This window comes from Zonotrichia albicollis, chromosome 2 (assembly GCF_047830755.1).
Source record: "Zonotrichia albicollis isolate bZonAlb1 chromosome 2, bZonAlb1.hap1, whole genome shotgun sequence".
NCBI lineage: Eukaryota > Metazoa > Chordata > Aves > Passeriformes > Passerellidae > Zonotrichia > Zonotrichia albicollis.
Window position 1 is genome coordinate 96,590,199 of NC_133820.1, and position 14,978 is coordinate 96,605,176.

At 39.7% G+C, this 14,978-nt stretch overlaps 1 protein-coding gene across 2 annotated transcripts in view; it reads left to right on the plus strand.

Moving 5' to 3' along the window:
* The window catches only part of SLC9A7 (solute carrier family 9 member A7), a 69,470-nt gene extending 54,726 nt beyond the window's left edge, over positions 1-14,744 (plus strand). For both annotated transcript variants that reach the window (XM_074535737.1, XM_074535738.1), the window contains 4 exons: positions 1,181-1,244; positions 4,016-4,098; positions 7,265-7,370; positions 12,993-14,744. In XM_074535737.1, the coding sequence (XP_074391838.1) occupies positions 1,181-1,244; positions 4,016-4,098; positions 7,265-7,370; positions 12,993-13,241 (502 nt within the window). In that variant the 3' untranslated portion in view covers positions 13,242-14,744. The remainder of the gene's footprint in view (positions 1-1,180; positions 1,245-4,015; positions 4,099-7,264; positions 7,371-12,992) is intronic.
* Positions 14,745-14,978: the final 234 nt, after the last annotated feature.

Below are 14,978 nucleotides of genomic sequence, written 5' to 3' on the forward strand. Positions count from 1 at the left end.
AAAGTTCTCTTTTTATTTGATCTAAGCCTGATGTCCCTGGGACCAGCTAGAGATATGGTCTGACCAGCAAGGTTCTCTTGGCCTCTGGTGATCCTTAGGGCTGCTGCATAAACACCATGGCTATAAAATGATTAGCTGACAAAAAGTCCAAGTAAGAAGGACATTGCACCAAACCAGCTCAGTCCCTTCCACAAGAGTAGAGGTGACAATGTTAACAAAATCTTATTGTCTGAAAGGGCTGTCACATGTTTCCCCACACTTACTATGTGGCATGGTGGGACTGAAACACAACACATTTGAGACCGAGAATCTTATCTGACTTTTAAGGTTGGAGGTTTGTGTTCTACAAGAAATGACAGAGATCAGGCCATGAATAGGATATAAAATAGAAAGTCCAGTCTACCCCCAAACCAGACCAGAAAAACCTGAACATAATTACAAAGATTTAATGCCAGTCTTGTATAGGAGCCATATTTGCAAGGATGGTTCAGTAATAAGATGCTTTCTGACCATGAAAAAGTGAGTAGACAGTTTCTTCTTAACATATTATCCTGTCAACCTCTCACTACACAAACCCTTCCTCACTTAGATGGGAGGCTGGACTACAGGCCACATGCTAGTCCACTGTGGCTGTGTTAAGTGAATGAAACTTGCAGCAAATTAATGTTGTGACCTTTTAGAATTTTTTTTTTTTTTTTTTTGCTTCCCATAGTGCTTTAAAACATGGAGTGTGTGTGTCTTTTTAAAATCTTATATTATAGTCATTCACAGATTTATCTGGCAGCTATTTGCTGGGGAAATATTTAGGCTGGGCTTAATCCTTAGTTTCTGTTTTCTTCCTGCTGGATATAAGGGATACTCTCCACTGAAGAAGATGCCATCCACCTTTTAAGGCAAAAATAGTATTTTCAATTGTTCTAAAAAAATTGGCAACAAAGGTAAGCAGAAGGTGTTGATGGTGACATAGAGTTAAAGCAGTTTCTTGAGTGCAAACATATCTCATTTATAACTGTGTAACTGCAGATGAGTAATGGACAGCTCTTCCTCAATCTATTCTTATAACTTCTCTGATGCAGCTTTGCTGGGTGCTTAAAGTGCTTTTAAAATGCATTCTGCCAAACTTACAGCATTTGCAACCCTCAGTAACACCACTTGCTTTGTTTTCCTAATGTTTCTGTAGGGTTGGAGTTGACCCAGATCAGGATCCTCCACCTACTAATGACAGCTTTCAAGTCTTACAAGGAGTAAGTAATTACATAACTTCTCTATTAGGCTGTTCTTATTTTATAACTAAGACAATAGAAAACTGCAGAAGTTGTATGCATGGGTAAAACCTTTCTGTCCTAGCTGGCAAGTCAGTAGGGGATTTTGCTTTGTAACATTCAAGTAATGCCCACTGAAAAACATTCAGTGATTTTGGGTGTAACACTGTCATGGTCACATTTTTGTGTATATGTGGGGCATCACAAACCTCCCCAATTCTACTAATACACTGTATAACAATGCACTTTCCTCTTCCCCCACCTACCCAACATGCTTGCTCTTAGCATGCTACTGCACAAATAGTTCTTCTTAGTTCAGAGATAATACTCTTGGCTCCTCTTCCTTAACTGATACCAAATTTTAGCCCTTGGGCTTGGTTAGGATCCAAGATTAAGTTTGCTAATCTGATTTTGACTCTTGTATACCAAAGCACATGCCAGCTGGATCCTGCCTAGACTACCCATCACCTGGGTGAAGCAGAAGGAGCACGGGCAAATTGACATTTGTATTCTGCAAACTGTGGCTGTGAATCTTTAGTGAAGCTTTCCATGCATCAGTAACAACCCAAGAGTTGACTTTTTTTCCCCCTGAAATATGCTGTTGGCATAGATCATTGGAAGAATGTTGCTCATAGCAGAATTTGCAGTTTTGCTCATCTATAAACTAGAGTTGATTCACAGGAGGAAAGAAAGGTCTGGAAAAAACCAAAACAACTCAAAAATTCCTCAGGCTTAACTGAGGGAGTTTCCTCTGTCCAGATCTTAGTTTCCACTCTTCCAGAGTTCTGCTTGACACTGATAGATCAGCAGCACAGCTGTTTGCTTATGTAGGAACCTACTTGAGCAAGGCAACTTTGGATCTGGAGGATGCTTAGGGAACAAGTGTTGTATGATGATGCTGGTGTTCAGGCTTGTCAGAGATAGATGAATGTATTTGGGATTAGCTTTTTTCATAGTGGCTTCTCCTGCCTTGGGTTTTGTTTGGGTTTCTTGGGTTTTTTGGGGTTTTTTTGGGTTTTTCTTTTTTTTTGGTTGGTTGTTTTTTTGGTGGATTTTTGTTGTTGTTAGGATTTGGGGGGTTTTTTTTGGCAGGTTTTTTTGTGGGCTTTTTTGTTTGTTTTGGTTTTGGTGGGGTTTTGTTGTTGTTTGTTTGAGTTTGGGGGTTTTTTGTGGGCTTTTTTTGTTTTTTTTTTTTTTTTTTTTTTGTGTTGGTTGGTTGGTTGTGGGGTTTGTGGTGGTTGGTTATTTTTTCCCCCCCAATCCTTTAATTTCTTTTCCTGGTACATGTTGTACAGGGAAGAGATAATTGCTTAGGAACCACCTCTTTCATTTCAGACACTGCATTTGACATCTCTATGTTCTTTGTAAAAGCCAGCACACAAAATAGATGCTGAAATAGTGGAGCAGGCTACAAGTAAGGGTGAACTTTGTTTTGTAACCATCTGGAAGTAACCAGAAGTTCAGACCTCAAAAGAGCTTTTACAGTGAAGGCCACAGTTATTGCACATAGCCAAGGTTAGGAAGTGGTACCATGGAAGGATGGCTTTGGCCAGTCCAGACTGAGCTTGTCCTCAGTAACTGAGGGATTGCTGTAACGGGAACAGAGCATGGGTATTCTGTTCTCATTCAGTGTCTGCTGTGGAAATATCATGTTTGCTTTTTCCCATGCAAACATAAAGAACTTACCCATTTGTTTCCCTCTTTAGCTGTGCATTGCATTGCTAATGTAGTTCATTAGTCAGTTCCCTTTGGACTCATCTTTCTCTCACCAAGCCAAGATTAGCAGTATGTCACAGTTAAAGAAAATATATCATTTGGGAAGGGGAGGGAGTGAAAATGTTTTAGGTTTAACTCTTGGTGGATCGTGGCTTTTTGCAGGTCAAAAGTACACAGTGTAATCCTGTCTTGTTCTTTTCCAGTAGTGTGGAAGATGATTCATACAAAGCATTCATTTGTTTTCCTGTGTTTAACTCTGGCCTCTGGCCATAAACAACCCCCTCCCCCCCATCCAAACAACAAACAACAAAACAAAAACACAAAGCAAAACACTCAAACCCTAAACAGTGACAAAAGTAAAAACAAATGCAGCTGCAGAGCAGCTGGTGTGATGATTTGCAGTGCTGCTAGTTAAGAGATTATATTTAACTCTGTTAGCCCTTTCAAGGTTGATCCAGCATTTCTGAGATTTGCATGACCTCCCTCAATTTTAATCTTTATATGGATTCTCTGTTAAGAACATTTCTTTTAAATGTGATATATTTCATCAGGTTTCTGAGAATTTATCAGATACTGTAATTTTCCTTGTTTTTCCAAAGAAGCAGCAGGCTTAAGAAAAAACCATCAAACCTAGAGTTAGATCTAGACCTAGAGTTAAGGAAGCCAAGCAAGCAATGAATAGGAATCAGTCTTGGACTATCACAAGGCTTATTTGTCAGTTTGGAAGTTAATTCTATATCTGTTACTAGATTAACAGTGAGATAAGGTTTTGGGCTCCAGGGAACTTGGTGGCAGAGGAGTTGTTAAAGTAACATGAGTGCAGTGAAGACAGGCTGGTTCTCTGCAGTCGTTTCTGGTCTTTCTAGGGAAAGTAAACTCAATGCAAGCAAGTCTCTAAACAGCTTTCTTCTGTGTTTCAAATACCTATTGAATTTGGCCTCTTTTTTTGACAGAGCGATACATTATGAATTATTGGAGTGTATAGTTCAGCGTTTTTCTGCCTGAAGTAATTGAAAATGTTTTTATCTTACTTTTAGGATGGCCAAGATTCTGCGCGAAGGAACAGGACGAAGCAGGAAAGCGCTTGGCTCTTCAGGCTGTGGTACAGCTTTGATCATAAGTATCCTTTTGAAAACACAGCTTGGTTTCAAGGCATGAAATGATCACTTTTTTGCTTTCCATGTACCCATATGTAGCCCTAAGTACTTGATCTTTCTCCTGTTTGACTCTCAAGTATTTGACAGGCTCAAGACACAGAACCAAAGCTTGAATTCACTGGCTCAGCAGTCAGACCTTTCATTTCCCTCATGCAGCGTGTGTGACACTTGCTGGAGGACAGAAACCAGTCAGAGATGAAGTACCTACCTAAACAATGAGACAGACAATTAACTGTTTCAGGTCTTCTGATTTGTTCTATTAATCTGTGCTTATTTTCAATGATGCTAATAGTACAAAGTAGGTTTCCAGTTCATTGTACATATCTTAGCCTCAACTCATTGCTCTGCAGAGCAGTCTGCTTTTGTGATGAAGTCCCAAAATCTGTGGTTGATTCCTAAAGATGAAGTTCTGGAACTAAAAATCTACATGAGATCCAGCTGATTTCCTTAAGTATATCCAGAAGGTACTATGGGTATTAAAGCAGAGTGTCTCTGAGTGTATACAGTGCTTTACAACATTTCTGAAGCTATTATTATACTATTCAGATCACCTTGTTTAAGATTCTGAGCAACTTTTGTGTAGCTGTCCTGTATTTCATGCTTATGGGTTTGGGGTTTTTTAATCTACTTAACTTAATCAGTATCATATTAACTATGACACATTAAGTATGTCACAACTGCTCCTCCTTAACAGCTTAGAGTCACTTAGCAAAAAATGACAAAGATAATCTTGTGGCCATGGCAAGTCACACCTAGAAACACGGAGAAATTTCAATATAGAATTCCTAGTAATTTCTGGGGCAGCTAAATACACACACTGACCAGAGATAGGGCCTTAATGTTCTTGTAGCTTCCATGTGAGTCTTTTCACTGGTGTCATGGCCTTTGACTGATGAGAGATTGCTGGGCTGGTTGGAGCATGGTAGTTTCCTTCCATGCCTTGTGCAGAAGGCTTTCACACCCAGGCAGACCTAGCTAATTGGTTGAAAATAGCACTTGCATCTTTGGGATAAAATATCTCCGTGACCAATGCTTTCAGATGCAGTAGTACTGACCCAAGGCACAGAAGGGAGTGTATGTGCTATTTTAAATATTCATAAATGTTTGTAATTCCAAGTTAACTCTTCAAATTCTGGTGACTGGCCTCAAAGTGCCTCAAGGTCAATTTTTATTATTAAAAAAACCCCAAAAACAACAGAGAGACTTTGGTGCTAAAATCATGAACGGATCTGGCTGTGGCTGACTGCTTCTTTTTTGTCTTTTTAAGAAGGAAGCAGAGCTGTCCTCTTCCCCTGCCTTTACAAAAGGGATGTGCCTGATGAAAGGAGTAGTTGGCAATGCTGACTTCCCTCAGCTGATGCTTGCAGAGAGAACAGTCCCTCCCTAGCAGCTGCAGCAAAGGCGGGGGGAGTGCCTGGAGAAAATTACAGCATAACTACCTGCTTCACAGAAACTTAAAGGGTCCTGACAGTGCACTCCCTTTTTTTTTTTTTTCTCCAGCAGTGACTAGCATTATTTAGGAAAAGTTTCTGTGAAGTTTGTGCCAAGGAAACTGACATTGAGAGGCAGAACTGTCTTACTGTATGTAGAAGTAAAAGTCTGCTCCTTCTGTTGGAAGGAGGCATTCAGACAAGCATTGGTACAGATGGGATGATCTTTAGAATTGCCACCTCTATATCCATGGCTAAATGTTTGGGGTTTTTTTTTGCTGGTGCATTCACTTGGTTTCGGGGTAGAAAGGCATATTGTCTCAAAATCCACTCTTTGCAAGAGAGCTTAACTTGAAAAAGATGTGAGTGACAGAAAAGTGTGCTCCAGAGCTCACTATTGCCTGCAGGGCTCTGTACACATGGGTGAGTGGGAACTTCACTCCTGTGGAATGCAGAGTTCACTTAATGTTGTGGGCTGCTCCCTGGGTTCACCCACAACTGTTAAACATGGAGAAAAGTGCAACTTTGATGAAGCAGCAGATGTCTTCAACAGGGCTTGTTTTTTCATGGCTGAGTTGCTGCCTGTCTGGCACAGGGCAGGATGGAGCCTGGTGAGAGCAAGGGCAGAGCTTGTTTCTTTCCAGGAATGGGTGTAACTACACTCTTAGGGAAGGAGGAAAGGAGGAAACATAACTCTGCTGGAGTAAACAGCTATGCCAGGCTCTGCTAAAGGGAAGGGATAGCTCTCTCCTAAAACAACCCCCTTTTAACCCCCTCTTTACCCTAAGCATCTTAGTGGGTCGGGAGGAAAACTATTATATTTCCAAATGGACTTGATTTTCTCCGTGCTGAGAGGCCTAAGAAAGTAACTAGAATACCTGCAACTTATATATTTGAATTTAAAATAAGATTGATTGATTCATGTGCTAGCCAAGATCAACATTCTGCTTTTTAACAGAAACACATATTTTGACTCTTGGGTATTTTTTTCAGGCAAATCAACAGTGTGGAGTATTCATGTGAAAAGTGTGGATTTATCAGGGCACAGACCATAAAATAGGGGTAAAGACGCTTTCCTGTCCCATGCCCATGTCCCCTCAGTGTCATCTAGGTAGCACTGCTTTCCTCTGACACTGTTGTACGTGTTTCATTCAGTTTTCCCTTTGCCTGTCTCGCTCCACGTGGTAAATATACGTGCACTGCAGAAATGTCTGTGAGCATTGCCAGGATAATACCTCTGGTTGCACCTCTGGCTCAGTAACCAGCAGATCAAGTGCCTATATTGCTTTGAGGATGTTGAATGAACAGAGTTTCTGTATTTCCCTATATTGAGCCATGCAGGAATATCAACTTGCTGCCTATAGCTTGCAACCTTGACACCATGCTCCCATCTTCAGAGCAGAAATACCCTTGGACCTTTCAACACTAAAGCACCTTTGGTTTCTCCTTTTTACTTGAGAGCACAGAACCTAGAAACTCTTTGAAACTTGTAAAAAGAAAGTTAGCTAGTGGTCCTTGCAGAAGATTAGTGAGTAAAGAAACTGCCCTTGAAACAACCAAGGGGAAAATGTTGGGGGGGTGTTTTACGTACAATTATTGCATATCACAGTTGAAAGGCAGAACCACATTTATGCACAATTGTCTCTTTATTTTCAGTAGTGGTTTTTGAGCACTGATGTGTTTTCCTTAACTGCTGAAGTTATTTAAAGCCAATTCTCACTCACAGTGGCCCTCCACTGACCACAACGCTGCCCAGCTGGTGTGGCCTGATTGCCCGCTGTCTGACAAGTCCCCAGGTCTATGATGTAAGTAGAACAATTCAATGCCTCCTGTTTTGTTTTTTTTTTAATGTATTAAACTTCAGGAACTCGATGTTTTTTCTTTTTTAGGTAATGTCCTGGTTTCAGCTGGTCTGATAGACATACTGCAAGAAAGTCCTGGTTTTCCTAGGCAGAAAAGGTTTAAGATTGTCTCCCCTGAGGCAAAAACTTCTGGTGTTTGAGATCAGGAATTATCTTATTGTTCAAATACTACATTAGAAAAATAACAAATAATGACATGGGGAAATTACATGCCTAGTCAATAACCCAGTTCAGTGAATCACTTCAAAATATTAATTCCCTTCTCAAGGCTTTTGGACAAGATTCTTTGCCTGTTACTGCTAAACTTCGATGTCTCCTTAGAGATGTCACTGACACATTTACCCAGCTGAAAAAAAACTGGTAGGACTTCCCTTCATTGTTTCCACTGCAAAATTTGAGATCAGATTTCAGAAACTGTTAATCAGTTACTTATCTCAGTCTAGAAGGTCTTTACAGCCGTGTCTTGCAATAATTAGTGCTCTGTTCTCATATTACTCTTGTAGGATCCTGATACTTCTTATCTGTACAATGCTTCTGAAATCAACAACCTTTCATAAGCTGCTTGTAAATAAAGCCATATTTCTGTGTGGGACATCTCAAATTTGCAGGTTCTCTGGGATATTAATATTTCTATGCTCAAGTAGTCTTGGACCAGTTGTCCATTAACCATTTCCTTAAAATTATTAATTCTAATTGCAACTTTGAAATCTTCCCCACAGTTCTTTCTGGATATCATTAGCACCTTACTTGTACCTGATAGAAAAATTTCAAAGAACTTTGCGGTACCTGTTGCCCATTTGGAACTACAGTAATGCAAGAAATTGGCCTAGTTCCCATCTTTGCAATGGCACTGGAGGTCTTGAAGGCACTGGAAGGATTGGAAGGCATCCATCAGACCAATTAGCCCTTGTGCACCACCCATATATCTGCCCTTTTATGATCTTATGAGAGTAATTGTCCAGTAACTGAGGATCTAACCAGAATGAACATGCAAGTTTGACTCTCATTTTCTCTTATAGTTGGCTCTTTTTCTTCTTTTTTTTTCCTCATTACTCATCATTGTTAGCTACCACCAGATGTGGAAACTTACTGTTTAATGGATTGGCTCTGTGAAACACACAGGACATTAACTTCATTAAATATGCTTGTTAGGTTGTATACTTTGTTAAGGTGTATAATATGGAACTTTCCTATTGTATTCTCTTTCCTGATCCTATTTCAGTGCAATTGTCTTAGGAAAGAATATGATTTTGAAGTTTTATTTCTAGCTTCTTTTCAAGATTTCTGAACCCTGCAGTTGCTTTGTCTTTTTGTTTCTTTACATGGCTGACTTTGCCACAGCACTTTTTCATTTCATTACTGGTTAATAAGCTGTGGAATCTTTCTATTAAATGCAGGTAAAGCAACAGAGATGGCCATGTCTTTGTGGGGACAGAAACTACTTGGAATAATGTTTTTGTGAGGTATTTCCAGGAAAATTAAATGGCACACCTGTGAGAATTAAGGACTGAAGATTGTCAGTTAAACAAGAAAAATAAAAAGTGTGTAAATGGTTAATAAAGTATAGCATAGCTGTAAAATATTTTTCCCAAACAAGTGTTAAATCCTGGATCTCATTCCAGATGCATGTCTGAGTTATGATATCTATATAGAGAAGAAAGCAGTAAGTATGTGGCTATGCTGACTGTATATTTGTAGATTGGTTTTAGCTTTTGTTGTTTCAGGTTTTTTTTTTTTTCTTCTCTGGCTTCATCACAACCTTACTTAGAACTCACTCTCACTTCCACAAGTGGGAGTAGGTCTTTTTAATTAAATGCCAAAGGGGGGTTCAAAAGTCTGAAAGTCAAATAATTCTCCAATGCAGCCCACCCACAACTTATTCCTCAGCATGAGATCGTGTCCTCTAAGCCTCAATTTGCATGGAGAATGTGCAGGGCTCTGAGTCAGCCTACAAGGGTGAGGTACAGTGGATTTTTTCCAGAGATGATGTTACTGTTCCTTGCTGACATTCTCCCACTGCTTTAAGGCTGTGCCACTGGGCTGTTTCCAACCCAGACAGACAAGCTGGAATTTAAAGCACGAAAAGGTGCTGCAGTTAGCAGTTTAAATTTTGAAAGTTATAATTTTAATCACTTTTTTTCTCTTCTGGTGTTGTCTTTAGCGCATGACCAAACTGATGTAGGTCAGTTATTTTGCTTTTTCTTTTGAAATGTCCTTTGAAACTTTGAGTAATTTTCTGTTCTATCAGTCATTTATTCCAAGTGAAATAAGCCCTCCTGGGGATACTTTGTTGTTGTTGTTGTTTGTTTGTTTTGGGGCTCTTGCACACTTTAAAAAAAGTATTTCTTGCACATACACTGTATGTATGACAACTTGGTATGAAACTAGAAAGAATTGAAGTAATTTATAAATATGTAAGCCCACTGAAGAAACTTGATTGCAATCTTTGGAGGAGATAACTCAAAATGGAAGGGAAAACTGTTCAGCCAGGCTTCCCCCTTCCCCCTCCTTAGTGGTTCTAGCTTCATAGCAAAAATTACTTAGTTTCCTTGGTGAATTTAAATTCAGCTGAGAAAGAGAGAAATTAAACAGACCATCAGGTTTAAGTTTGAATATATTTTGCATGCATGCTTTCATTTTGGAGCCACAGGATAAGTAACTTCTAATGCAAGTTCTATTATCTGTGGTGCCTGTTTTGTGTTCAGCACCAGCATTTGTGATGCCAGCACTTTGCACATGCATCATGCTTTGCTTGTGCTTTTTTTTACATTGTCTTAGGAGGCAATAAAGACTGGCTTTGTGAGCAGTAACTCAATTTAAATAAGCTTTTATAACAAAAAACATATCCAGCATGTATTCTTAGGAGCAGGGACAGCTTTTACCACAAAGAGGACAGTCTGCAGAGAGGTCCCTCAAGGTTATGGTCGGCACATCAAAGCAGAATTCAGGCTTTTGCAGATTTGGATTCAGATCTTTAGCCATTCTAGTGTGTCAGTTTCAGTAGTGTCGCTCAGACCTGTGTTTTCCGAGTGAATTGAAGCTTTTCCTACAGAACCTTAGGGGATTGCAGAGGCCTGTTCAGGGTTATTCTTGGGAGTATTTCAAGTCTCTGTGGATCTATTTGGATATATTTCCTGTCTTTCTTGAACGAATTGTTCATGCTGTATGAAACACGATAAGTTTATTCACCCATCCTCTTTGTTTGCAAACATAGTAAAACTGTATAGTACATGAGATTTTTCGTGGGTGTTCCCAATATAGAAAATAAAATCCATGCTGCTTGCAGTACTATTCAGAATGGGAACAAATAAGAGGACCTTGGCTCGTACAAGGCGATGTTTGTTCACTACCTTGAGAGAAAGCTCAGTGTTTTCTCTGGAACTGATCATGTTTAGGTACATGTAAGTCCAGCCTGGGAAAACCAAGAAAGACTGGATCAGGATCTGCCATGTAGTATAAAGCCTGTGACCCTCTCTTTCAGAATCACATATCCAAGAACTCCTCAGCCCTTTGGGGAAGCTCAAGTGTAGTGTGTTCTTACAGTTTCTTATCTGCTAGGTGGCTGCAGGGCTTCACTGCTCAATAGCATCGTGGAGACAGGAGGTGCTTTGGGAGCTTGCTGCAGCCACTTCACACGTGGGCTGGTGCAGCAATACCTTCTGGTGCTCTGCTAGTTCTGCCTTCCCCTCCTTGGTGCCTCTCCAAGGGCAAAAACCATGGAGGGGAACGTGTGACAGACCTTAGCAGCTTCTTTGACTTTTTAAAACATAATCAGTCAACAGTAACAGATTTCCTTCTTCTTACTCATTTTTCTGGTTTTTCATCCTTATTTGAATGCCTCTTCAAAACAATACATCTACAGATACCAGATTTTCCTAAACTGATTATTTTGTGACCCTTTTAATAATTTTGGTCTTGTTCCACAGACTTTTTTTAACAACTAAAAGATTGCAAAGGCTATTTATGCCAATTATAGCTTAAACCCTTCACTTCTCCCTTTTTTTTTTCTATTTAAGATGGTGCCAATAGGTCAGTGTTTTCTCTGTGATCAAAAAGCAAGTGTCCTAACCCATATTTGCTCTTTGAGAACAGTGTGCTCTCTTTTAGACTAACCCTGTCACAAAAAAGCAATGATAAATTTGGATGCCATGAAGGTTCTAAGAAATTAGCATTCCTTCGAAGTAGAGCTTGTCTTGCACCCAACACTGAACTGCACCATTTCTTTCGTTGATTTTGGCAAACTCCTGACACCTCTTCTAGTCCTTGTTAGTTATATATTCTGTATCATCTAGAGGCTTCTGGTGCTTCATTTTGTCTGATTATCTTTCTGACATAATGACAGAAAGCTTTCCCGGGAAGTTTTATTTAGCCAGGAGCTGCATTTTTCATCATGGACGGGTTAATCAGCATTTTCCATCTCCAGTGCCCTGAACTCCTGTTCTGCAGTGGAGGCAGAGCTTTCTGTTCACGTTGATCCCAGACATCCCATCTCACACGGCCTGTGCCCCCCTTGCTTTGCCCCAGTGCAAGGAAATAATCATTTTGAGAATGCAACCTGATCCGTGTCCAGCCTACCGAGGGACAGCAGTACACATTGCAGCTCCTGCTAAGCACTGCAGAGCCATTCATGTGGGGAAATAATTGCTTTCTGTTGCAACAAAGCAAGCTTATAGCACTGATTAGGATTTTCTTCAAATATGAAGAAATCCCATTTTCTGACCAATTCAGCTATTTTGCCTTTTACCACGTTAAACAGGAGTGGAACATGGTACAATTGTTGCTGTATTATGCTGTGATAGAGAAATGAAGTGCTTTATTGCACTTTGGCAATTTCTATTCTCTGACTAAATATTTCAATCCATCTCTGCCAAAATAAATTCACAGGGTTTTGTGAGCCACTTAAATGATTTTGAGAAGAGAACACATCAGAACTAGTTACAAAACTATGAAGCAAGGATTTTGTTGTATCCATCCTTTATGGCTCAGGACCATGCCGAAGAACTAGGTCAAGTAATTCTTTATTTAGGAATAGGTAAAAGTAAGGAGATAGTTTGAAAAAATATTAGTTAGTTATTGATGTGTAACAAAAAGGTGTTGAAGAATTCTTGAATACAGGGATTTTGGGCTTTTTGAGTTCTTATTGACATGCATGAAAAGTTTACTAATGAATTTGACTAATTAACAACAGATGCAACTCTGTATCTGGAGTGGCTCAACTGTGCTTGGTCTCCTGTACTGCCCTCTAAATTGTCATGCAAACCCCAATATGTACCACTCATCTCTTGCACTTCTGGTGTACTTCCAGTGCTACTAAATCCTGGGTTACCCGTTCTATAACCTAGTTCTTGGCTTCAGCTCCCTCTCATCTCTTCCCAGCAGCAGTAGTTATACAGGGAAGAGTAAGCTGATTTGCAAACACTGAGTTCAAGGTTATTTTTAACATTTCTTAAGGTGGAACCTTATCTCTTCTGTATTGACATGTAAGATAATTCTTCAATTATGTTTTGGGCAAAGAAAGGTGCTGTGCACTGTATAAAGATTTTTCTTTTTTCTTTCTCTTTTCAGAATCAGGAACAGCTTCGAGAAGAGGATTCTGATTTTATTCTGAATGATGGTGACCTTACCGTGACATATGGTGATACAACAATAACTGCAAATGGTTCTTCTGGCCCCCATACAGCTACCACTAACCTTGACAGCAGGAGAACAAAAAGCAGTTCAGAGGAAGCACTGGAACGTGATTTGGGAGCAGCAGATCATGAAGTTACAAGCAGGGGTACCCGGCTAGTATTTCCTCTGGAATACAATGCATGATTACTGACTCAGTAAAAATAACTCTTGCTCTGTGAATGGATCAAGGAAGACTGCAGGCCACTGTGTCACTTGAGGTGGGGGTGTTTATTTAAACAAGTTAACACACAGAAGTGGTTTTACTAGGGTCTGAAGATGTCACCTATTTTTTACTCAAGATGCTGACAGTGGGGTTTTCTCTATGTCTGAAAATAGACAAATGAGAAAACTGGTTATTCTCCTCTTTCCAACTGCTTATCAAATCCAAGTATAACTAGCATGCTGCAATTGTCTTGTTCAGCTGCAGCAGCTCTCTCTCTGAAGAGAGGTACATGAAAATGTTGTCATAGAACCGAGCTTGTCTTGGCTTAGCTTGAGAATGTGAAAGGACAACTATAAACTTGAAAATTATTAAGAGACAAAAAAGACTGTGTGTGTATCTGAATGTGAAGAGATCCATTGTTAACTTCTCTCTTGAGGTCGAGGAAACTCAAGTGAAATGGGACAGTAAACATTAGAGTTACAGATATGTGAATGAAAGACTGGGGAATCTGTTACTGCAAAATGTACTTAATCTATTTCAGGGAAAAAAAGGGAAAATAAGATTTCTTCGCTGGCCAGCTGTTTAAATAGGAAGGCCATGAAAGCTACTTGTCCCTTTAGCTTTGGGCAACTTGACTATTACTCTTAGCCTAACTTCTAGTGCCTCAAAAGAAAAACATCCAGCTTCCTGTGGTCTAAGATGTACCTGAAGCCAACGTGAGCCTGGAGCCAGGCTCTCATGGGTAGCAGTCACAAAGTAAAACTTTCTTTCATATGAAGATAGTTGGAAACTTGAGCTGGAGAAAACAGCAGATAGGAGGAGGAGAGAAATAAAGAGAGAGAGAGAGAGGGGCAGTATTGAACTTGCATGGAACCAGGAGGTTTCATATTGCTCAGAAGACTTCATGGACTCTGCTTACAGTTCTTGTGTGAGATAAACAGCAAACATCTAATTAAACAGACAAACAAATACTACTGTTTTTACCATTTGTGACTATCCTAAAAGAAAGCTGTTTACCCTTGTTCTCTCTCGCAGAGTAGATGTGAAACTTCAGTGGGGCATTGCACAACAGCATATAAGCTACAGAAGTGATGAACTGTAGTATCATCTTAAATGTGAAAAGGGAAGAATCTCTGACTAGTATTTAGCCCACTTACATGTAGGCTAGCTTTAACTTATTGCTAAATGCTTTTTAATTTCCAGATGACGAGATAATCATTGTCTTTGCCAATAGCTGAAAATGTATGCTTTGAAGAGCCTTTCAGCTATTTAAAGCATGCTAAAATGTGATTTCATTCTCATGTCTCAAAAGATTTATTTTTTTAAAGAGTTTGTGGCCCACTAACGTGATGTAATATCAGTTTGTCCAAAAAGTGTGTTTTTCTTGCTGCCATTTCAGTTGTTCCTCTCATAAAACTGTGTGTAAATACCCACTCTGTTTTTCCTTAACTATTAAACTTATTGGGCTAACCTCAGTACGTGAACTTCCTGCTGCAGAGGAACTTTGCAGTTGTGTTGTCTAGTCTGCTTTCTTTCAAATGTGTCCTCTAATGAGTGATCTACCTCCCTGTCTGTCCCTGCAAGGCAAATTTATAAAGGGTATTGATCTGTAAAGACCGTCTCACATTATTAAGAAAAGAGATGAGGATTTTTTGTGGAAAAATTGTAAGACCAATATAGAATCACAGAATATTCCCAGTTGGGAAGGATCCACAAGG